The following is a 23,100-nucleotide window of genomic DNA, read 5'->3' as shown; positions in this document are numbered from 1 at the left end:
TCCTGTGTTGCCCCAGGGAGAGCCCGCAATCCCAGGTGCTGAGTGCCCCAGCTCCAGTGGTGGGATGGGGGAGGGGCCGGGACCCTCTGGGGGATGTGCATGTGTGCGCATGTGCTCTCCTGGCCCTGAGGACTGGGACAGTGCAGGACAGGCATGGCAGGGAGTGGGGAGCCCAGGCCTGGCGTTGCCTTGACCCCCACCCACCCTCCCTGCAGGCCATGGTGGGTGCCCGGGAGAAGGGCCCTCGGGTGGGCCAGCGGCTGCCCTCAATCGTGGTGGAGCCCGGCGAGGGGGGTGCCGTGGCGAGCGGGGAGCTGTGTTGGCCTCTGGAGGGCGCCCAGAGGGGGTCCGCCCAGAGCCAGGCTGCTGCTGCTGAGTGAGGGGCTGCCTGTAGGGGTCCCGAGAGGAGTCAGGAGCCGGGTCCCCCGCCCTCCAGCCTGCCCGCACCCATCCATCTGCCTGCCCTGTGAGCTTCTGCTCGGCGCTTAGGCGCTGCCTGGCCTGCCCCTCTCCCTGTCACCGTCCCCCTCCCATCGGCACACGAGGTCCCCTCATCCGCTGTTGTGGCCCCTGGCCTGGCACACAGGTATGCGTCTGTTCTCACCCCTCGCCACCCGGTCCCGACCCCTCTCCCCTCGCCCTCACGATTCATTACCTTTGGGACAGGCGTGCATTGCCCACCAGGGCCTGCGCGGGGTACGGGTGTGGGTGCGAGGCCGGGGAGATGGGCCAGCCTGGTGGGAGGTGCCTGTCTTGGCGTGGGCGCCCTGGTTAAAGGCCGAGGGGCTGCCAGAGCCAGCGGAGCTTCTGGGAGGGGGATGCGGGCAGGAGAGGGGTCAGCCAGGAGCCAGCCCTGCGGCGCGGAAGAAACAGCGGGCTGGGCAGTGAGGGCCTCTGTGGAGGGTGCATGAGGCGTGCGTTGCGCCCTGGCTAGCTTTGTCCCCTGGAGACCCCTGGGGAGTCTGTCCCAGGGAATTCAGCCTCAGCTGGGGCTGCTTGACCCCCCGCCTGCCGGTTGCTCCTCCCTCCCTGGCCCGCAGGCCCCTTGCAGCCTGGGCCCAGAAGGAGCCTGTCCGTGCCGTGCCGCCCACCTCTCCCCAGACTCCCCTCAGCCTCTGCCAGGTCTGTCCAGGGTCCGCCCCTCGGGTAACCAGTGACACATGGGCTCTGGGGAGGTCCCCGGGCCTCCTCCCAAGCTCTGGTGGGCAAGCTCTGGGGTGGGGGCTCCCAGAGCCTGGCCTCATCCGCCCTCTCTCGCCGAGGACCACGCACCCAGCACCTCCTCTCCTTCGCCCGTGGGGAACTTGGGGCCTGCCCCACCCTCGCACGTTTCCTTGCAGACCTGTCAGAAATGCATCAGCCACCAACACGGAGGCCCTTGTGTTTCTGCAGCCTCCCTCACCGCGTCTGCCGGGAGCACCAGGGAAGGTTCCAGATGACGCTGGCAGCAAGCGTGCCAGCTCTGAGGACCAGTCCCCCTGCACCCAGTGATGGGACGAGGACATGGCCAGCTTCCGCTGTCCCTGGGCTCTGACAGCTGGGAGGGCCTCAGCCCCAGAGCGGCCTGGGCCTGCCCGGGCGCCCAGTAGGCAGAGCTGAGCTACCACCTCCGGCCTCACCAGCTCCGCCAGCACTGCAAGCCCCTGCCCTCTCCTGTCCACAGCCCAGGGTCCGGATCACACCCCTCCTTGTTCTCTGGTTGGAAGCAGAAATAAAGACTCTTCCTGGTGGTCAGGGGGTGCACTTGGTGCGGATTCGAGGCGCTAAGGACAATTTTGGTTCTGCCAGTGGCCTTCCAGGCAAGGGCCTCTGTTCAGAGCCCGTGCTGACCAGACCAGAGTGCCCAGTGAGTGACCACTGGGTGTTCCACACTGGGGGTGAGGGTGGTTGGCGGGACTGTCGTGTTTGCTGCTCTGGCGCCCTGCCTAGGGCCCTCTGCTCTGCTCGGCCTCAGCTGAGGCTGTCCAAGGATAGACCAGCTTCCTCTAGGTGGCCTCCCCCCCTCCTTGGGGCCTCCAGCCCTGGCTGGACCCCGAGGCAGGACTTCTCTTGTCACCCCCTACCCACTCTGGGTGCAGTAGGGCACAGGAATGGTACATGGGTGGGGTGCACTATTCCAGCTTGAATCTTATTAAATCCCTGCGTAATCCCATTGTATGGATGAGGAAGCGGAGGTGCCAAGTGAGGTGCCCAAGGCTACTGCTGGCCCCAGCTATGACGGCATCCCTGAAGTTGGGAAGCCACTGATCCAGCCAGCGTGCCCATGTGGGAGATTGGGTAGCACCTCCTCCTGGGCCACGCGAGGGCCCTATCCCTCCATGGGGTACAGCGACATCGTTTCTTGGCTCTGCTGGCCGGTTGGGGTGGGTGTGGGGCGCAGAAACCTGATCACTGCCTGGACCCACTCCCTCCCATCATCCCAACCTGGCCCCCTGCTCTCAGCCAGGCTGACCCAGGCCTGAGGAAGCTCAGGGCCTGGCAAGGTGGAGCCCTGCCTAGATGTTAGCTCAACAAATCCACAGGCCCAGGTGGGTGGTAGCGTGAGGTCTTGGTGAACCTGGAGGAGGAGGTGGGAGACACAGGCCCCTCTGTTCTTTCCTGGAGGCCTTGCTAACCTCCAGGATGAATAAGGCACTGTCTCCTACCCGCCTTCTTTCTAAAAATAGCCCACCCCCCAAATGCAGGAGAGGTGGGAGGCGAGGTGCAGAAGTTTGCCTGGCAGCCTGCTTTAATTTTAAACCTGCGGCCAGTACACAGGCCCAGGATGGGTCCTCTTAGGAGGGGGTTGGGCAGTCCTTCAAGGTCCCGCCCCTCTTCCTCCACAGACCCTTCCTGTCGGCTCCACAAGGGGGCAGGGGGCAGACACTTCACAGGAAGCCTTGCCAGGACTTGCTGACACATGGGATTGGGTCGAGGGCCTGAGCAAGCAGGAGTCATTTCCGGGTTCCTGGTGTGGAATGCTGGGGAGGGGCGGGACGATGGTGCTATTTACTGAGATTTCATCCTCGCCCCTCCCAGGCAGAGTGTTGCAGCCATTTAAACGCGACTTTCTCAAGGTCCCACAGCTGACAAAGAGCCGGGCTGGGGCAGGATCCCAGGTGCGCCCGAGGCCTAAGCCCTAGCGGAACCCACAACGCCACTCTGGAGCTCACCGCCTAACAGGGCAGCTCTTGGGTGGAGGCGACCCACCTGGAGGTCCCGGGTCCCCGTCGTGCTCCGTGAGCTGGAGAATAAGGGGGTGTCAGGCCCGGGGAGGCAGCCCAGTGGGGGCGATCTTCACCCTGTGGGTCTGCTGTCCCGCACAGCGCAGGGCCTCGGCCCTTCAAGACCAGCAGGCTGAGACCACGCGCACAACGACTGACCCGCGAGCTTGCGCGTAACTGTAGGGGGCGGTGCCAGAGATATATGCTCCGCCCCTCCTCCTGCGGCCCCGCCCCCAGCACGCAGGAGCTGGCCAACCTAAACTTTGCAACATCGGCCTCGGAGAGATCGAGGCTCAGAGACAGACACTGACCCCTGCCCAGGCCCACAGCCGGTTAGGGGCAGAGGCTGGAGCCTTGGTGTCCTGTTCCCAGGCCGGTCTCTGCCCTGGACCCGGCGGCAGTGTAAGTGGAATTTGCCGCTTTGGGCCTCTACATTCAGCGTGTAGTAGCCTGGCTCCCCAGGAACCCCTAGGACCCGCAAGCATCTGGTGGTGTGGTCCTTCTCCCTCCCTTCCTGCCCTGGGTGCCAGGTCCTCTGCTGAGGTGAGCCCACTGGATCCCAACAACAACCCCATTTTATGGAGGAATAACCTGAGGCTGAATGAGAAATGCCTCTCCCAGGGCTGTGCAGCCCAACATGGGGCAGAGGAATTGCTCTCTTCTTGGGGTCCCCAGCTGTTCCACCGCTTCCCAACTGCCCCCTCTGCTCGGCCTTCTCCTGACCCGGGCCAGACCGGCCCTGTGCCCAAGGCTCCTCTGAGACAAGGCTGGGACTTTTCCGAAGGGATGTTACTGAGAAAGTTGGGGGAAAACAACATGGAAATAGAGTAAAAGAAACAGCACAGCCTCATGCTGAAAAGCGGGCACAGGTTTGGGCAGGGGTGGGGTGCAGCTGGGGGTTGGGAAGAGGTCTGGGGGCAACCCCCCAGGCCTGGGCACCACCAACTTTTTAGGGACCTGTCTTTTGAGTGGAGGTGACCTACATTGGGAGGTCCCAGCACTCAGATGTGCCCCGTGACCTGGAGAACAGGAGGGGCAGACCAAGGAGCCCCCAGTGTCCACCAGGGCCCTGCCCCATGGGAAGACCCAGTCCTCAGAGGCAGAGATCTAGGCTGGAAGCCTAGCCTCTTTCTTGCCAAATGTGTGGCCGTGAGCAGGTTCCTATGCCTTTCTGAGTTGGTGTCCTAGTGCAATATGGGTGGAGAGCAGCTACCCCACAGGGTCCCAGGACTTCCACCGACGAGCCCTGGGTGATCACCTCGAGGGCCCCCCCCACTTCGGTCTCTTGAGTTGTGCTTGCCCCCTCATCTCTTAGTCTCTGACTGTTGGAGACACATGGGACAGGAGGCCATCGGGCAGGCTGGCCTGAGTGGGGGTGGGGGGGAAGGCCCACCCAACCAGCGGGGTGCCTCATAGGCTTGAGCTGGGACTCTTATGGCCCCACTTCACAGAGGGGAACCCAGGGCTCTGGGAGCTAATGACTCAAGGGAGGGCTTCCTGGAGGAGGTGCTGGTATATCCAGGTACAACTTGGTCCATGTGCAGATGTCAGCAAGGTACTGCAGCATCTCAGGTGCCTTCCAATCTGTTATGGGCTGGATTTTGTCCTCAAAAAATTCTTATGTTGAAGTCTTACCTCCCAGTACCTCAGAACGTGACTGTATTTGGAGGTGGGTCTTTGTAAAGAGTGACTAAGTTAAAATGAGCCCATTTTGGTGGGTCCTAATCCAACATGGCCTTATAAGAGGGGGAGATGAGGACACAGACCCACAGAGGGATGACCATGTGAAGACACAGGGAGAAGACGGCCGTCCACAAGCCACGGAGAGATGCCTCAGGAGAAATCAGCCCTGTCAACACCTTGATCTGGGACCTTGCAGTCTCCAGAACTGTGAGAAAATAAATGTCTGCTGTTTAAGCCCCCCAGCCCATGGTCCTGTGTTATGGCGGCCCTGGGACAGCTCAGGGGCTTGCGTCTGCTCTCTTCAGAACGCTGCCCAGAGCACCTCCCCTGCTCTGCCCCACGCCCCTGTGGCTCCAGCCCGAGTGAACAGGCCTGGATCTGTCCTCTCTGGATTTTCCCTAAGTTTTTTCCCTAGGACGCCAGCAGCGGAATCCCCCCAGGAGGGTGTCGGGCCAGCGTCTCCTCAGTGACCCTCCCCACAAAATGTCTTTAGCTGGAGCCACCTTGGAGGAGTGGGACCTGTGCTCCTGGCCACTCAGGCTCAGGCCCACCTCCTCACCTTCCCTCACGGGCGGACCCCTGCTATCCCTCCTGTCCCTGAGCGTAATCCTATCTGTCTTCGAGGGCCCCTCTCCTTCTTCCAGCTCCTGGCAGGTGGCCTACAATGTTCCCTTGGCTGTCGCCGTCTCCCCCCCATTTCTGCCCTCGGGTCTCTCAGCGCCAGGCAGGGCACAGGGCTGGCGCTGGCGACTCTGCCCTGGAGGGAGGGGTCCTTCTGGGCTTGGCCGCTGTGGGCTGGGTGCCCCCTTCCAGCCAGCTGGCGCCTGCTGCCTCTGGCCTCAGTCTGACCAGCCCTCCCCAGCCGTGTCCACCCCCTCCATGGCCTCCGGAGCGCTGCTTCCTCGTCCCTCCCCTCCATGGCCCCTGGCCTGAACCTGAGCCTGCGCTGCCAGGAGTCAAAGGTTGGAGTGATTGCCTCTGGAGTGGGAAGGGGGTGGGAGCATTTCTACAAGTGAAAGCATGGGGCTGCGGTGGAGGGTGGGGCTGGGGGGGGGGCTGCGGGGGGCTGGGGGCCGTGGCCAGCTTGGCGGTAGCTGGGGAGTCCCAGCTGTTGGTCACTCGCTCTGGCTGCTCCGGAGGCCCAAGCGCCTGGGCCCCGCTCTGAGGCCCCAGCTCGGCCAGCTTCTCCTGGCAGCCCTGCTCTGTTTGGGGCCCAGTGTCTACTCACCCGGCAGGTATGTCTGTGCAGGTGGGGCAGGAGGGCCACCGGGGTGCTGTGGGGAGTAGGCGGGGACTCAAGGGGCTGAGGACAATTCTGGTTCTGCTAGTGGCCTTCCAGGCTGAGCACCCCGGCTCGGAGCCCAGGCCAGAATGCCAGCTCAAATCACAGTGATACACGCGTGCACACATGCACACACAATACACAGAGATAGAAAGCATACAGACATGAACATGCAGACATGCAGACCTACATGGACTCACGAACAGAACCACTCACAGACACTCTGAGGCACACACGTACCGGGAGACACACTCAGGTTAACCCATAGTTGTGCAAAACCCATATGCACAAAGTAGTGGCACACCTATGGGCTGATTCGCCTACATGAAATTGTTTATCTCTTTTCCTTGGGCACCTGCCATGTACCAGCCCTGGCTGGAGGCTGGGTCAGGCCCAATCTCTGCCCTGGGGGGGTTTCTGGTCAAGAGGCAGATGTCCCAAACCCTGTCATTGTCCCCCGATCATGGGAGAAGGTGTGCCCAGGGCAGGAACCAGGCCCAGAGCAGGAGGCGCTGACCATGATCTGGGGCTCAGCTGGTTGGAGAAGGCTTCTTGGGGGAGGAGCCGCATGTGCTGAGCCTTGAAGGAGTCAGTAGCTGCAGAAGGTGGGGGTGAGGTCACTGTTGGCAGAGGGAACAGTCTGTACAAAGGTGTGGAGGAGAGGTGAGTGCACCCAAGTGATCAGAGTGGGTGAGGGATTGAGTAGATGAAACTGGAGGGGCCAGTTAGGAAGGGTCTTGAATGCCCAGCTAAGGATCTGTGCTTCTCCCGAGGGTGATGGCAGCCCAGGGTGGGGAGAGGGGTTATGTTTTGTTGCTATTAAAAAGGGAAGCCTTTTAAATGCCTTTTAAAAATAGGCTTTTCTGGAGTATAGAAAAGCTATTTCTAAGCAGATGATCATATCACCTACAAATAATGACATTTTTTATCAGGTCCTTCCCAATATTTATACTTCTTATTCATTTTTCTTGCCTTATTGCCTTCGCTAGTTCTTCTAGGCAAATGTTGAATAGTGTGAGAACACACGCTTGTCTTCTTCCGTATTTCAGGAGAAGAACCTTACCTTGCAAGGAAGGGTTTTAAGGGAGGTTTATGTTTTGGCAAGACCCCCCCATTGCTCTGACGAGATGGGTTCCAAAGGGTCTAGGAAGGGGTACAGTTAGGACCTGTAACCAGGTGATGGGGGGTGGCAGGTGGGAGGTATGAGGGAGACACAGTCCTCTGCCCGAGGTGGCTAATTTGTAGCTTTGAAGGATGGGGTGACAGTCCAGGCCCAGGGTCGGCGGAGAGGCTGGGAGTGGAAAGGGCACCACGGGATACCTGGGAGGAGATGCTATAGGAGGGAAGGCCTAGGAAAAGGGGGTGGAAGCTGGGGCTGGGGATAGTAAGTGTTGGGGGAAGCCCAAACTTGACTTCTTGGTCACAGATAGGGTGGCCCCAGATGGGAACTTCCGGTGGCCATGTCTTCTGGGTGGCATTCCTGCCCCTGCCACTGGCCCTGCAGTGTGGGTGCCGTGGCCTGACCTGGAGAACATGGGGCCCAGGGCTCAGGCTAGGCCTGGGCCTCCTGGGCCTTGAAGCTCATCCAGCACCGCGTCCCAGGCACAAGGGCCTCTGAACACTCAGGGCAATGGAACAGAGAGAAAGAAAGCCAGAGAGAGGCCCCATGGGTGGGGAGGCAGGCACGGGGCAGGGGCCAAGGTAGAGTCGGCAAGGAGTCTGCAGCCCAGAAGACACCAGCGTGACGCCTGGCCAGGCCAGCCAGGCAGGGGGTGACCCTTACATTGATGGTTCACTCCTCCGCCAGGCTGGCTCTGGGGTGACGGGCAGCGGGTAGAACAGAGGTCCGCAGGCCAGTGACGAGGCCCCATCGCCACAGGGACAGTCCGAGGGCCTGGCGAGCACACAGGTGGCACAGCACAGCCCGAGGACTCCTTGGAGGTGGAGGCACCTGCGCCCGAGGTTCTGAAGACCAGGTCAGATTCGGGGAGTAGAGGGGGAGGCTGGGAGAAGGAGCAGCCTAAGTAGAAGGTGGGAGGCTGGATGGGCACGAGGCGGCTGGTGGGGCTGGATGGGTGCAGGTCAAGGAGGCCCAGAAATGAGGCTGCAGAAAGCTCGGTCCAGGACAGGGGGCTTCGAATGCCAGGCTGTGGGGCTCAGGCTTGGCCTGAGGGCTCCGGAGAGCCACGGAAGGGTTTAAAGTAGGAGAGTGACCGGGTTGACTTGTGCCTTGTGAAGGTCAAGAATGACTTGGGAAGCTGCAGAAGCGGGATTCAGGGAACAGGGGGCAGAGGGACCAGCTGGGGGCCTCGATGGGCCTTCAGTGCAGCTCTGATTTGGGACGAGGGTGGTTGAGCAGGGTAGGTGGGCTCCAAGTCTCTGCCTCTGTGACCTCCCATGAGACCCAGCCACCAGCTGCCCCTCCTCCCCCAGAACTTGCCTCTAGGCTTCCTGGGAGAGCTTCAAGTCCGACCCCGCTCCGGGCATCTGGAGCTGACCCCACCTTCCGAACCTCTGCCAGGAGAAAGGGTTCCTCGGGCAGCAGGGCTTGCTGATGCCGGGAGACACAGGAGTCCAGCCTCTGCTCCCAGGTTCCTAGACAGACCTGGGCTGGCCCAGGCTCCCCACCCGGGAGCTGTGTGGCTTAAGGCAAGACCCTGTCCCTCTCTGAGCCTGTTTCCTCATGTATGAAATGCGGTGAACGACACCCTGCCACTTTGTTGTCATGGGGATCTGACGTGTGTCGGGCATTGGGCTGAGCACGCAAGGGGTGCTTACTAAGTGTGAGCTCTTCCCAGCCAAGGTAGGCCAGCTTGTCCTTCCCCCACACTCCCTGGAGACAGAGCCCGGAGCACGGCAGGCTGGGCACAGCTGGAATGGCTTTCTTCATCACCACACCTGCCCCTGCTGGGCACTGGGGGACACCGGGGGTGGGGTGGGGCGGCAGTGGGTGGAGGGGATGGCCGGCTCCTGTGACAATGCTCCCTGCCGTTGGGCTGGTCTGCGGGCAGGGTCCCCGAGTCCTGGCACCAGGGGAGGACAGCGACCTGTGGCCGGGGTGGGGCTGATAAGGCCCCCATCAATCACTGAGCCTGCCCCTCCCTCAGTGGGGCCTCCTTCCAGCAGCTCAGTGGCCTCTGGGAGAGGAAGGTAGGCCTCAGCAGACCCCCTGCATGTCTGACCCCCGCACAGACATCTCGCTGGAGGGCATGAGGGGGTGGATAGGGGTCTGGGTCCTGCCCATCCTGGTGTCAAACTGAGGCCCGGGGAGGGGCCATTCCTGCCCACTATCACCCAAGAGTCAGGTGCTGGCTCCAGCCTGGCCTTTGTCCCCACGGTGGGGGGTGACCTGGGGATGGGGGGGTCTCAGCCTCTGGTTGGTCAGTGACTTCAGCAGGTCCTGCCCTTCTTTGGGCCCCAGTTTCTTCAAGGCCAAAGTGAGACCTTGCTGGCCCCCCACCATCTCCAACCCCTCTTAACACAATGGGGTGGGTGGGAGGTTCCAGCAGCCAAGAAGTTTCTCTCCTTCCTCCCACCCCTAGCTTAACCTAAAGGCAGAAAGTCAAACACAGCCAGGCTGGGCGGAAAGGGGGTGGGGTGTGGGCGGAGCCTGGAGGAGCCCGGGTGGTGAGGGCCCCTCTCGGGATGGGTCAGGGGCAGCCCTTGTTCTGCACCCCCATGCCCTGGGGACCCCCTCCCCACCCTCTGTCGGGGAGGGGCCAGAGCATACCTCTCTGGGTGGTGGGGAGGAGATGCAATGGGTGAGAAACAGCTTGGGAACCTCCCGCCCCTGGTTAAATATAGAAGCATGGCCCCTCCCACAACCTTCCCTGCAGGCTGCAAGGCCCGATAAGCCCCCGGTGGCCTAGGCCAGCCCCCTCCGGCCTGACCCCACCTCCCTCCAGTTCTGAGACACCCAGGGAAAAGGCATGGCCTCCCACGGGGGTCCCTGAGCTCCGCTTTGAGCAGAAGCAGTTAGGCCTGATGGCTGAATGGGGGTGAGCTGAAGGATGGGGTGGGGGGCAGTGAGTGGCTTGTGGAGGGGGTGGGCATTTTAGCCTCAGGACCTAAGGTCCAGGAAGTCCTGGACGTGGTTTCTGGGCCCAGCCCCAGGGACTGTGGGCTGCGGGTCGGGCTGTGCCCCGGAACCCACGCGTTCTCCAGCTCTGATGGGAGGGTCTCCAGCTCCGATGGGAGGGTCTGGCCTGGCAAAGCCGGTGAGGTGGGTACCTGGAGGAGACCTTCTTGGAAGATGGTGTCAGCGAAGGTTTCCTGATGGAAGCAGCTGTCTGTGTCTGCAGAAGTAGCTGCAGCCTGGCACAAAGAGGGCTCTGGCCATGGGAGCTGCCTGGTGACATTTCCTTTTTGACAGCCCTGGGGTCACCTCCTGGGGAAAGCTTCCCTGACTAAGCTACTGGGCCCCAGCACATCCCACAGGGCTCTCATGGGTTTCTGTGTCTGCTCCTGGGGGCTAGGCACCCCCCAGGGCTTCCTGAGCCTCCTTTTTGCCCCCAGCTCTGCTGCCGCCAAGATGCCGTCGCCTCAGACAGTGGCCTCTGGGCCGGAGCTGCACAACCCCAGGGAGCCTGTGGTACCCCAGATCCCAGCTCACGGCACTCGGAAGGCAAGCAGCGAGGATGCGTCCAGCGCCCATCGTGAGGGCTTGAGGCCTGGCCTGGGCACCCTTCGGCGGGCCTTCTCAAAGGCAAGCCAGTGGGCTTCGGGCTGCGCCCCCCAGGAGGACCCAGGCCTGCTCAGGCGCAGCTCCCGCCTCTTGTTCCGGTCTTTACGGCGTGCTCGGGACGAGGGCCCGGCTGCTGACCAGACCCAGGCTGCCACTGGGCCAGGGGTGGCCCATGGCCGGGAGGCGCCCTCAAGGGCCATGGACGGTGTCAGCCCGCAGTCATCCACTGGGGCGGGGCCTGCAGAACTAGAAGGTGAGGGCTTCCTCACTGCTAAGCGGGGGAGGAAACCGAGGCCAGAGAGGGGGGCAGTGGGGCCTAGGCTTCCTGACAGGCTCTCCTCCCCAGCTACCCCAAACCCCTGCCCCTGTACAATCTCACGTTAAATTCTTCCAACATTCCAACAAGGGCAGCTGAGAAAAGTGAGGCTCAGAGAGGTTAAGTGACTTGCCTCAAGTCTCACAGCTGGGAAGTGGAAAAATGGGATGTGAACCCAGATCTGCAGGACCCCAGTACTCCAGAGGCTTCCACAGCCTGGCTCCTGGCCAAACCAGAGTGGTGGAGAAGGCACTGGCCCTCTCAGATCACAGCGTCACAGAGGGTGCCTATGAGCCATGGGGCAGAGGAGAGGTCAGGGGGCTGCCCAGGAGAGGACACATTGGAGTAGGGCCCTGAAGGGGGAATGTAGGTGAAGGTAGAGCGCTCCTAGGGGCTGGAAGTTGGCCCAGAGCAGGGAACAGCAAGAAGTGCTGAAGCTGGACACTGTGGCAGGAGCCTGGGCATGCCCACCCTGAGCTCTGACCCCAATGGACCTGCAGTCAGGACTGTACTTGAAGCCACCAGGTCCAGTTCTGTAGGGCTGGGAGTGGGAATGGGAGTGGGGGAGGGGGAAGGCAGGGGCTGATCCCAATTGCTGTTCTGAGCCAGGCTTGGGACCTGGGGTTCCGCCTCTTCAAAGGTGATTCCAAAGGACACAGGGCACCTGGGGCTGTCGCTCCTGGAGCAGGCCTTCAGATGCAGCTCTGGGGCCCGGCAGCCCGGCTCCGGATGTGTGGGATTGGGGCTGACAGGCCTAGCTGAGGCGTCCCCCTCATTGCCCCTCTTCTCACCTGACTTCGCAAAAGACAAATCTGTGGCTGACCTCATCACGGAGCGGAAACTGCTGGCGGCCTTCGAGCAGCTGCGGCACCTCGAGACTCGGCTAGTGGCCGAGAAAGCCTCGCGCACCTTCGAGCAGGACCCCACGGGCTTTGCGCGGCGCGCCATGGACCTGTGCCTGCACTACGACGGGCTGGCTGCAGAGATCGGCGCCATCGTGCTCGAGACCCTGGGCCCAGACGGCGTGGACGCGGCCGTGCTCGCGGAGCTGGCCCGCGTGGTGCGCGCGGAAGAGGAGGCCCACCCAGAGCCCCCTGCAGACGGCGACTTTCTGTGCACTCCGCGCCACTGGCGCCAGCACTGGGAGGACGCGGTGCGCCGGAGCGCGCGGGAGCGTGTGCAGCAGGTGAGCGCGGGGGAGGCCCCGGGGTCCGGCTTGGCCCAGCTTCTGGACGAGCTCGGCCGCTTGGTTCGCCACGACCTGAAGAAGGTGCAGCTGGAGGTGCACCCGGCTTACGCGGCCGCCGGCTATCCCGCGTGGGAGGCCTACCTGCGCGCCTTCCACGGCGCAGTGGCCCAGCGCCTCCAGGAGCTGGCGCACGACACCCACAGCTGCGAGCAGCTCTACGTCCTGCTGGACTGGGCCTCCAATGTCTACAGCAGGTGAGGCCCCAGCCAGGACGCCATGAGGGGCAAGGAGGGGCTGGAACTGCCCACATGAGAGGCCTTCAGGAACCTGCTCTAAAGAGCACAGGGCACCTTTCTTCCCCTTTTCCTCCCCGGAGAGTGCTGGCGATATCCGGGAGGCTTCGACATTCTCTCCTCTCCGTTCTAGACCATGGTGCTCTCCCGAAAGGGGAGGGGGCCATCAGCCCCCGGTTCCTGAAGCTGGAAAGCATCCGGGTGGGGGGCGGGGGTTGCTTATGAGGCAGGGAGCCCAGTTAGGCACAAGCTAGTCCACAGGGTGCCTCTGAGTGAATTCGCAACGGGCACCCCTCCAGGCAGGACACAGCCGTGGGCTCACAGTGCTTGGCGTGAGCTGGCTTTCAGCCCCACTCTCGCTTTGGATGGACACCTGGGTTCAGGGCTCTGCAGAACGTCGTGGGGTGGGTCACCTCTCCCGCTGAGCGCCCCCCAGCCCCACGGGCAGACAGGCAAGCCGGAGGAGGGCGCCAAAGTTCTGGGCTCCTTACTAGGCCCTGTGGCCTCAGACAAGTACCCGCCCCTGTCTGGGCCTCCCTAGTGTGGACAGGATAGTGGCTGGTCCCTGAGCTGCATGGTCCTGGGGGCGTTTAGAGTTCAGTCTTGGGTGTACCCTGACCGTGAGGGTAGTGGTCACACCCGAGGCAACCTGGTCAAGGTCCATCTGGACGGCCCTCTTTATGCACTCTGTGCATGCACAGCTGATTGCTGAGGGTAACAGGAAGTCCTGCAGTCAGAAGCCGCGGGGAGGGGTGTCTGGCATGGAAACCTGGAGGGCGTGCTGGGGGGCTGAGGATGTGAACAGCCCAGATTTGGGGCCCTCACGGTGATGGCGTTAGGCTTTGAGCCTATCCAGAGGGGAGTAGGGGCAGTGGCTGCCCCATCAGAGTTCTGCTCAGAACTTCAGGCCCCACCCTGCCTTCCAGTCCTGATTTCCTGGGCTCCCAGGACCTGGCTCTGCCCTCGGAGCCGCTGCCCCCACTCCTGGCACCCGATGTGTGGGCCCGACTCGAGAGCGACTACGCCAGCTTCCTGGAGGTAAGGGCCACGAGGGGCCAGGCCGGAGGGGGCGGGGTCCAGGTTGAGTGTGGCCGCCGCCGCCCCACTGCAGGGAGGCTCCGTGCCCTCAGGCGTGGGCCTGTGCACCAGCAGGGTGGCCCCTGTCTCCAAGGGCGCGTGACGGGGCTCTGGGCTCGGGAGGTAGGGGACCTCCTTCCTGGGAGGGTCTCACCGCGGCCCCTTCCTTACCCCGCACAGACCAAGATCGCGAGCTGCTTGGATGGCATCCTGCAGGAAGAACAGAGTCGCTGGGTGGCTGCCGAGGCCCCCCACATGCTGCAGGGCCACTACCGTACGTCGCTGTCCGTCGACGTACACATGGTGCGCCCAGAAGGAGGGACATGTGTTTGGGCCTCAGGCGGTAGAGACACCCAGAGCTGTAAAATACAGTCATAACCGCCTCCCCGTTAGACGGGAGCTTGAGGCCCCATATGGGGCCGGATCAGAGGCCCTCGGGTTGCCTGGCCAAGCTGGGAGCGCCAGGCCACAGCTCCCAGCTTAGCAGGCGGCCCCGTGGGTGGGGGGAGTTGGGAGGGCTGACCTCGAGGCTGGGGCCGCTGGAAGTTGCAGGCGAGACGTCGAGGAAGGGCAGGGAAGGCTGGAGACATCACGGGGCTGCGAGGTGGGGGGCTGGGGGCGTCGGGACTGAGGGCTCAGACGCACCTTCAGCGCGTGGCATCGCTCTCAGCTCGTGGCACAGCACGTGAAGGCAGCCGGCGTCATCTCCGCGGAGCTGGAGGCCACCACCTTGCAGATCTGCACGCGGGCCCTTGGCCTCTTCCTGCCCAGGTAGGGGCGCATCTTGGGCCGGGGTGTGGTGGGTGGAGTGGCCAGGGTGTGGACGGTGGTCGTCCCTGGGGAGGGCCCATCCTGTTGGCTCAGGGTCCGAGATCCCCGGACAAGCCTCATCGTAAGGCCGGAGGGAGGGCGGACGCGAGGTCATAGAAGCCAGAAAGAGTTTCCAAGACCTCTGCGTACCTCTCCGCCAGGTTTGAAAAGGCTTTCCTGGAGTCGGGGGCGGTGAGCGAGCCTAACCTGTGCGCCAACATCAATGCTTGCGAGGAGTTCAGGTGGGTTTATCTCGCTCCTCCGCAGGGGCGGTGCCGAGCACGGCCGGCAGGGGGCGCGCAAACTGAGGGAACCGGGACCGGGAAGGCTACCGCGGCGGCCTCAGGCGGCCTTCCCAGGAGGCCTCCAGGGATAGCTCGCCTCTCCGCCTCCGTCTCCGCTGTGGGGTCCTGTCTCGGCCCCGCAGAGCTGAGGCCCTGGAAGGGATGCAGGGAGTTTCAAGGCCGAGCAGAGGCCAAGAAGCCCTTCCTGACACTCCCCCCCAGGGCTTTGCTCGTGCTGGGGCCTGGGTTTATCTACCCCCAGAAGGCAGAGGCCCCCCGTGGGCTGGCACTGGCTGTCCCCCTTCTGTGCCAAGCGTTAGTGTCCCCCCCACTTAAGATGCATCAGCTGCTGCAGCGCAAGGGTGGGGTCCCCATGTACAGATGGGAACGTGGAGGCTCAGAAAGGAAATGCCACTTGTCCCCGGTCACACAGACAGGACGGGCTGGATCTGGGACGTGAACAAGGTCTGTGTGAACCCAAAGCCTGACCACGCTGAGGCACTGCTTCTGTAACACTCTCTTGTCCCTAACCTGGGCCAGACTGGCCCTGGGCATGGGGAACCCTGGGGTTCAGCCCCAGGGAACATTCTCTGTTCCTCGGTAGGCAGCCTCTGGCCAAGCCCCTGATGGAAATTTAGCCTGCCTTTCTGTGTCCCTGGGCTGGGGACCGGGCAGAGCCTGGCCCTCGGTTTACCCAACAGTGAAATGGGGACATTATAATATTTGGAGAGGCAGTTATGAGGCTCAAAGGAGGGGCCCCTGTGTCAGGAATGGCTGCGTTGCACTGTTCTGTCACCAAGAGGGATGCAGGTTCGGCTCAGCGCTGCCACAGGGGAGCTCTGCCATGCGGTGGGCCCACCACCACTCCACTGCCCTGCCCCTCTATGATCTGGGGCACAGTGCTGTCCCCTCACTTGACTCTGCTCCCAGCCCCAGGGGTCTGCCCTTCACATTATAGTCTAAGCGAATGGAGTTGGTGTGGCACCAGTCTTCATGGCTGTATGCCAGGCCTTGACCCCAGCCTGCTCCCCCTTGCTCACTTTGTCCCCTATCCTGGCCCCTCCCCAGAACTCATCTTCTGGCCAGGTTCCCAGGAAGCCTTGAGGAGCTGGAGAAGCCCCTGGTGGCTGCCACCTGCGCCTTTCAGAAGCGGCTACTCCAGGGCTTGCAGGGTGATGTGCAGGTGAGGGGAATGGGCCCTTCTCTCCCCACTTTCCATGCCCAGCAGGTGCCCCCTGTGTCCTGGAGCCTGGAAGCCCAAGTCACGGCATTCATTTACCGTGGGGGCAGTGCTGGGGTGGGGTGGTGTGTCGGGGGGCTGGCGGGGGACCCAGACAAGTTCCCAGCTGAGCAGAAACAGTTGGGAAACAACTACCTTCTTCAGTCTCCGCGTCTCAGAGTGGGTGTGTCCAAGGAACTTCTCCTCATCTGGCCCCTCAAGGCCCCCCCAGGACTCCCCAAGCAAGGCCTGGCTAGAGGCTCAAACTCAAACTCAAACTCTGCCTACTGGGGCTCCGGGCCTGGAGGAGGCAGTCCCTGGGAAAGGCCTAGTGACATAATTTGTGGCAGGAGAGGGGATGTCACCAAGGTACCGTAGAGAGGGGGTCAGATAGCTCCCCAGAATTTCTTCCTGTTGACAGATTGTCCCTTGGCCTGAAACACCCCTGTCAGGAGCCATGCACGGGGCTCCCAGGGGAGGGTCTAGTGCGTGGGGAGGACACCTGGCTAGAAGACTCCTGACCCCCTCTGCCCCCAGCCGCTCTTCAAGGTCCTGTGCACCAAGGCCTGGCTGACACAGGATGTGCTGCAGCCCCTCCTGGACAAGGTGGTGGCATTCGCCGGCCACCTCGAGCATGTGGTCCCGCCCCGGGCGCAGGTATGGGGGGGAGGCGAGCTGTGGTGGGGGCATGCCCAGGGCCCCTACTGTTGACCCTGACCCAGACCCCCGCTTTGGCCGCCCAGGAGACTCTGCAGGAGGTACACCGTTACGTCGTCCGCGAGTACCTGGCGCAGGCGCTGAGGCCCCGCGAGCGGTTCCGGGGTGTGGAGCGCGTGAGTGGCTCCCAGAAGATGAGCCTGGACGCCCAGGCCATTGGCAACACCTTCCAGGACCTGGTAGGAGCACTGTCTGGCTGCCCCGGCGTGCCGGCCTCCTCGGGGGGCCTCCAGCGTGGGGACCCTCCACTAGCATCCCCCATTCTCATTTCCGCTCGCCCCTGTAAGAGCCCCTGCGGGGCAGGCTTTGTCGGAAGTGATTCTGCGCACTCTCCCCCAGCGGAGCGGGGCCGGTGGGGACGACACTTTGCATACGTTTGCATTCATTTGCATGTAGTTTGTGGGATGTGTGGGGAAGGGATGAGGGTCGCAGCCCCGTCTGATGGGCGGGAACTATGGAAGACCTCTCCTGAGCCCCTGACCCTGAGCAGTTCGAGGGTCTGCTCCCTACACATACACCTCTTATCTGGGTTGCTGGTCCCCCACCCGCTGTACGACTCCAGGCAGGACTTGCCCGCGGGGCCTCGGTTTACCCATCTGAGCAGATTCTGGAAGACGCCTCCGTGCTCTATCGTGGGGGAGGGAAGATGACTATTGAGCTGCGACTGAGTCCACGGTGCCGAGGCCCGCGTCCCCTTCCGCGATGCAGGAGGCAACCCAGTGGGACCGCGGTGGTGGCTTCAGGAGGGCTCTACGGGGTTCTAATGGATGGGCTGCAGGCAGGGGCGGCAAGGGGGTTCCGGGGTGGGGGGACAGTGGCCCGCCCCGCACGCGTCTCCCTGTGTCCGTAGGGCTCTGAGGCCACTTGGTTGGGCCGAGCTATCCCGTGCGTGGCGGACATACTGGGCGAGACTTACAAAGACGACATCCGGCAGCACCTGGAGACACTCATCCGGAGCTACCCCGACATCAGGTCCGTTCCCCACTAGATTCTGGCGGGCCCCGCGGGGCCCTGGGGTCAGGGGACTCGTGCCTGCAGAAGTGTCCCTGCGGCTGCAGGTGGGCGGGCGACGAGCCTGAGGGCGGCGCGAGCTGGTTCGGGGGAGGGGAGAGGGGAGGGGGAGGGGAAGGGGCGCCTCCCGGGCGGGGCTCGGACTAGCGCCGGCCTGAGTGCGCAGGTGCAGGTGCAGCAGCTAAGGGCCCCCGGCCTTCAGGCTGTGGCGGAGCCTCGTGGGATGGGGGCTGCCCTTCCCTCGTGGTCTATTCTCACCATCCTCATTCAGTCCTGTGGTGAGATGGGGAGACACGTCCCCACCCCTGGAGTCTGAAGGGAGTGGGAGACCCTCCTCCCGTGTCTGATGGTGGGGACACGTCCCTCCCCTGGGAGGCTGAGGGGAGGCCGCGGCCCCCACCCCTGGGAGAAGGCTCTTTCCGGAAGCCCCAGACCTGGCCAGGAGGAAGGAGGCTTTGATCCCGGGTGTGGGGGGGGGGGGGTGAGTCATGGTACCCATGGAAATCCCAGCCCGAATTTCTCCATGGCCTTGGAGATTCCAGGGTGGGGAGACTGCAGAAAACCCCCGGCCTAGCTCCTTCCTGGACCCACCGCCTTGCCCTGCACCCCGACCCCCCGGGGAAAATTCCAGGCCCCCAGCCTGCAGTGACCACCCCTCCCCTCCAAGCGCCCGAGGTTCCCCTTCTGGCCCGTCCCTGTTTTCCTGCCCTGGGCTGGCCTGCCCTCCCTAGCTTGTGGGGCGGTGCTTCGAGCTTCTTGGGGTGCTCGGGAGGGGAGGGGGAGCTCCTGATGCCACTGGGCGCAGGCCTCCCACCCCCATGCTGCCTCTCTGCGTGCTGCCTGGCTGTGGCTCCCTGCACAGGGCTGGAAGCGGGAGGCCCTGACTCCTTTCTGAGGCCAGCGGCTCCCCCGGCCCCGCCCCCATGTGGCTGCATTGCTGCATCCTTCAATCCACTAGGTTTCTTGAACCTCTGCGTAGGCCACAGAGGCCTGCCCTCCTGGCTCCACGTGGCTTCGCACCCTTCAAGGCCCAGCCACCTCTTCCAGGAGCACGGCTCCTCCAGGCTCATTCTCAGTCTCTCTGAGACCAGGCTCCAGGAATGCTGGGTGCACTCGTACTTCCAGCCCAAGCCCCCAGGGTTCTCCTCACCTCGGGGTCTGGGGTGTCATTGAAGCTGCTGGGTCTGCAGTGAGGGTCCGCGTGTCTCTGCAGGCGGGACCACGTGCTGGCCATTCTAGCGCTGCGCCGACTGGGCCACCGTCGGAACCAGCACCTCCTGACGCATGCCCAGGACCTGCTGAGGGCCGTGGCCAAGGCAGGGGGCCCCGGCGCTGCTGGGGGCCACGTGCTCTTCGAGGAGATCGAGGTGCCCACCTCCATGGATGTGCTAATCACCTGCATCTAGTGCTCCTGGGCCTGAGAGGGGCCGACCCCAGGTGGAGGGTTGGCCATCTTCCCCCCAGGCACTGAGCCCCAAGTCAGGAGCCCATGGTCGTGGAATTCCCGTCCTCAGCCACGCATGGCTGGTGACCAGAATGAACAGCCATGAGAGGCATCTCAGGCATTTGCGGGGGAGGGTTCGGGCGTGTCAGAAGTTCCCATCGGTACTGCCCACCCAGGAAGGCCTCCCTGCCTAACTGTCCAGCGCCACCCCAGTCTGAAAGTGAAGAACAGAGTATTTATTTTTAAAATAAACATGAATGAAAATGGTGTCTCCCTAAGGAGGGGCAGGCCAAGTTGGCTTCAGGCAGGAGGCCTGGGTTCCCATGCACCCAGGGTCCAGCCAGAAGTTCCGCGGTGACTCCATTTGGTGATGACTGCTTCCTGCTCACTGCACCAATGGGGAGACTGAGGCAGGTCTAGAACTGGGAAGGCCCACCCCTGTGGCTGCAGAGCAAGACAGGCTTTGACCCCGGGCCCCCAGTGCCGCGTGCCTAGTGAGCTTTGCCCAGCGGGGTGAGCGCTGCTCTGTCCCGCTCTAAGCAGGCCTGGGCCCTGGGAGACAAGAAAAGGCCAAGCCTTGTTCTGCAGCTTGAGGTATTTGGGTTAGTTGTGAGAGGAACTTCCCAGCAGTGAGAGTTGTGTGCTGCGGCAGGGCAAGTGTCAACCTGGAGTGTGTGTATGGGGGGTGCCCCTGCAGGTCTCGGCTCTGGACGGGGCGCTGCAAGGAGATCACCGCGCTGCACCCTCGCGCACGCCCCTCCTCGTTCTCCTCTCACAATAGTTGGCACTGAAATTGGGCTCCAGCCTGCAGTTGACGCTGCTCTGGAACCCATTTGCGTCCATAACCTCGGGCTTGCCAGGAAGGCTGAGCTCTGAGATGGGGAGACGGACAGGATGCGGCTGGAGGCAGCGATAGGTGCCTTTCCCCCCAGTCCCCTTTCGGGGTCCCCGGGGGAGCAGGAACAGGTCCCCGCGGCAGCCTGTTCCATGGGGGCACCTGGCCAGGGGTGGGGCAGGCCGGGGGCCGAGGGAGTGTCCAGATCTTCCCAAGTGGGGAATCCAGCGGGGGTGGGGTGAGCAAGGCAGGAAGGAGGAAGCAGAGAGGATGGGGCTCCCAGGCTCCGGGAACAGGTGCGGGGGCGGGGTGTGTGAGTGCTGATGCTGACAAGCGGTCCTTGTGTCAGTGGGGAAACTGAGGCCAGCGGAGGGTGGAGGTTGGCACTGCTTCACAACAGGCCCCAGCACTGGTGGCCTGGGATCCTCACAGCCAGGGAGAGGGGAGGTATCGGAGGGGCACCTCTCTTCCTAGGGAGGGGCAGGTGATTGACAGGTCAGCCTGACCCCACATGTAAGCCCAGGGGCTGGCAGTGGTCTGGGTGAGATTTTCAGGCCGGGGGGTGGGGGGGGTGGTGAGGGTATAGGAAGCCTTGATCTGGTTTGGTCCTGGCCAGGTTCTCCCCCGGAAGCCCCTGCCACCCCCTCCCACATTTGAGTCCCAGTCCCCAGGCCCCTCAGGGAGGCCCCCTCCTGCAGGCCCTGTTCCTCGCCCTGACCCTGACAGGCCTGACCTTCCCTGAGCCCTTTGGCTGCAGGCTGAGGGTCCTGGGGCTGGGTTTCTAAGCCAGGCTGCAGAGGTGGGAGGGGACTCAGCTCTACCACTTTCCAGCCAGGAGACTGTAGGCAAGTTTCTTCACCTCTCTGTGCCTCAGTTTTTCCAGCTGTGAAATAGGGGTTCTGTCTGTGCCTCCCAGGCCGGGGAGAGTGAAGTTAAGAGCCTGCCGTAAAGCCAGGCTCTGGCCCCACCGTGACCCCATGTTCGCAGGTGTCTGGCCAGGCCACCATCTGCAAGAAAAAGCCGAAGAGAGGCTGGGTGCAGGGGTGGGGGACTCTGTCAGCGAATCCTGAGGTGGATGGTGTCAGTGAGTGGGCAAGGCCCCCAGCAGGAGGCTGGGGAGGGGTGTGGGTCCGAGCAGACTCCTCATGTTGCAGTGGGAAGGACTTAGGCTGAGACCCAGGCCCAGAGGCAGGAAGTCAGGGCTTTCCCGGCAGGAGCCTCCGTGCCCGGTGGGTATGTGTGCCCTGTGGATGTGCCTGTGAGCCCAGCAGAGTCTGGGGGCTGGGGTCAGCTTCCCAAGGCCAAGCTGGGGTGAGCAGGAAGCCAGACGGCAGCTTCTACGGGGGTGCAGCCAGGGAGGCTGCAGACTGGAGGGAGGGCTGAGGCCAGGGGACCCGGGGCTGGCTCAGGTCCAGGGCTCTGGCCATTGGCTGTTCTGCCCCGGGCTTGGGGGCTGTGCTCAGGACCCCTCTGCCCACCAGGTCCCATGAGGCCTTGCGAAGGGCCAGAGTGCTTCCGTGGCCATCCTGTTGTCCAGGCCAAGCATGGGGGGAGGGGGCTGGCTCTCAGAGCTGCTTCCGGACTTGTGAACCATGTTGTCTGGCTGATAAGGAAACGTGTGTGCTTGTGTGCACGTGTGTGTGTGTGTGTTCACATGTGTGTGCGTTCCTGGAATGTGCCAGCCCCTGTCAGCGCCCGGGCCATGCCTGGTGTCTGTGTTCCCCTGTGCAGCAGGACATCCTGTTTGCCCCTAGATCTCGGGTCCTGGGCCCTACCTCTGACCCCTGGTCGCACCTCTGCCTGGCCACTCCCTCCCCCCGCATGGCCCCCTACTCCTCCCGCTTCGGCTCAGCTTGGCTTCCCCCAGTGCCCATGTTTCCTGGGGCTCCTTCATGGACTGAGGGTCACGTCTGTTCTCTGGCCCTGAGCCTGTGGGTACTTGATGAGGCTGGAGGGCAGTGAAAGGGTGTGGGGGCCGCCTGCCCAAGGCAGGGTGCTTGGGTCCGAGGACAGGATGAACCCAGCCTGATTACCCAAGGACAGCCTGGGGTGACAGGAGGGACCTGGGTGTCCCCCCTAGCTCCACCTGGACTTGTGCCCTCTGTGGCCCTTCGCCCATGCTTGAGCGTGTTCAGGTCTCAGCGCTGCCCTCCCACAGCTGGTGACCTGGGCCCTTGCCCCTCTGAGGCTCGGTCTCCTTATCTGCGATGTGGGAGGGAGCGCCCAGTAGGTGAGGGAACTCAGGGGTAGATGACACTGGCCAAAGAGACCCAGCACCAAGGGCTTGCTGCGAGGGGCAGTCATCGTGTCACCTCCGTGCCTACACAGCCTCTCCCTCTTCCTTCCTTGCCTGGTGACCCCGGCCCATTCCTTCCAGGCCCTGGACCACATGGGGCCCCTAGACACAGGGGCAGCACCCTCAGCGGCTAGGATGTGGTCCTGGCGGGGCCCCTCAGCATTGCCCTGGAGGGGAGAGGAGCTGCGGGGTCCCCAGGGCCACTCTCCGTCCCCTCCCTTCCTTTGCTACCCCTGAGTCACTTAGGCAACTCCAGCAGGTCAGAGGCCCCGCCCACCAAGGTCAGTGTCTGCCCACTGTCCATCCTCGGCCCAGGGGGAGGAGATGGGACAGTCTTTCCCCAGCCAGTCGGTGCAGAACACTGGGCAGTGGGCCTGTGCCAGGCACTGCGATCAGATGATCGGAGGGGGCTGCTGACGAGGGCTGAGCCACAGAGCTCCAGGTCTGGGGGAATCAGGGCCCGCTGGGTGACAGCGCAGGGCCCTTTTTGGCGGAGTTGCTGGGAGCCGTCACACCCCCGTGGCTGAGCGCCTCTAGGGACTCAGGGCAGCCTCCCTGGGCCCCTGCTCTAGTGAAATGCTTGCAGCGGACTGATACTTCGACAGATCACACCCACCTCTGGGTCCACTCCTCTCCTGGACCCATGGGGTCATTACAAAACCCTTCATCCTTCCAGGGATTCCATCCTCTGGGTGCACACACACCCACCCGCTCATTAGCGGCTTTTAAAATGCATTTGTTGGGACTTCCCTGGTGG

At 63.2% G+C, this 23,100-nt stretch overlaps 1 protein-coding gene across 1 annotated transcript; it reads left to right on the top strand.

Moving 5' to 3' along the window:
• Nucleotides 1-10,684: 10,684 nt before the first annotated feature.
• Nucleotides 10,685-19,174, top strand: EXOC3L4 (exocyst complex component 3 like 4; the record flags this gene model as incomplete). The annotated part of the gene is made up of 11 exons (XM_082839393.1): nt 10,685-11,105; nt 11,975-12,611; nt 13,577-13,688; nt 13,908-14,030; nt 14,398-14,498; nt 14,699-14,779; nt 15,890-16,004; nt 16,578-16,697; nt 16,784-16,936; nt 17,608-17,729; nt 18,982-19,174. The coding sequence occupies exons 1-11, from the start codon at nt 10,700-10,702 to the stop codon at nt 19,172-19,174; spliced, it is 2,163 nt and encodes a 720-aa protein (XP_082695519.1). The 5' UTR covers nt 10,685-10,699.
• Between the last annotated feature and the right edge of the window lie 3,926 nt (nt 19,175-23,100).

The sequence above is a fragment of the Leucopleurus acutus genome, assembly GCF_964270905.1.
Source record: "Leucopleurus acutus genome assembly, chromosome: 1".
NCBI lineage: Eukaryota > Metazoa > Chordata > Mammalia > Artiodactyla > Delphinidae > Leucopleurus > Leucopleurus acutus.
This window is presented reverse-complemented; position numbering and strand designations above follow the sequence as displayed.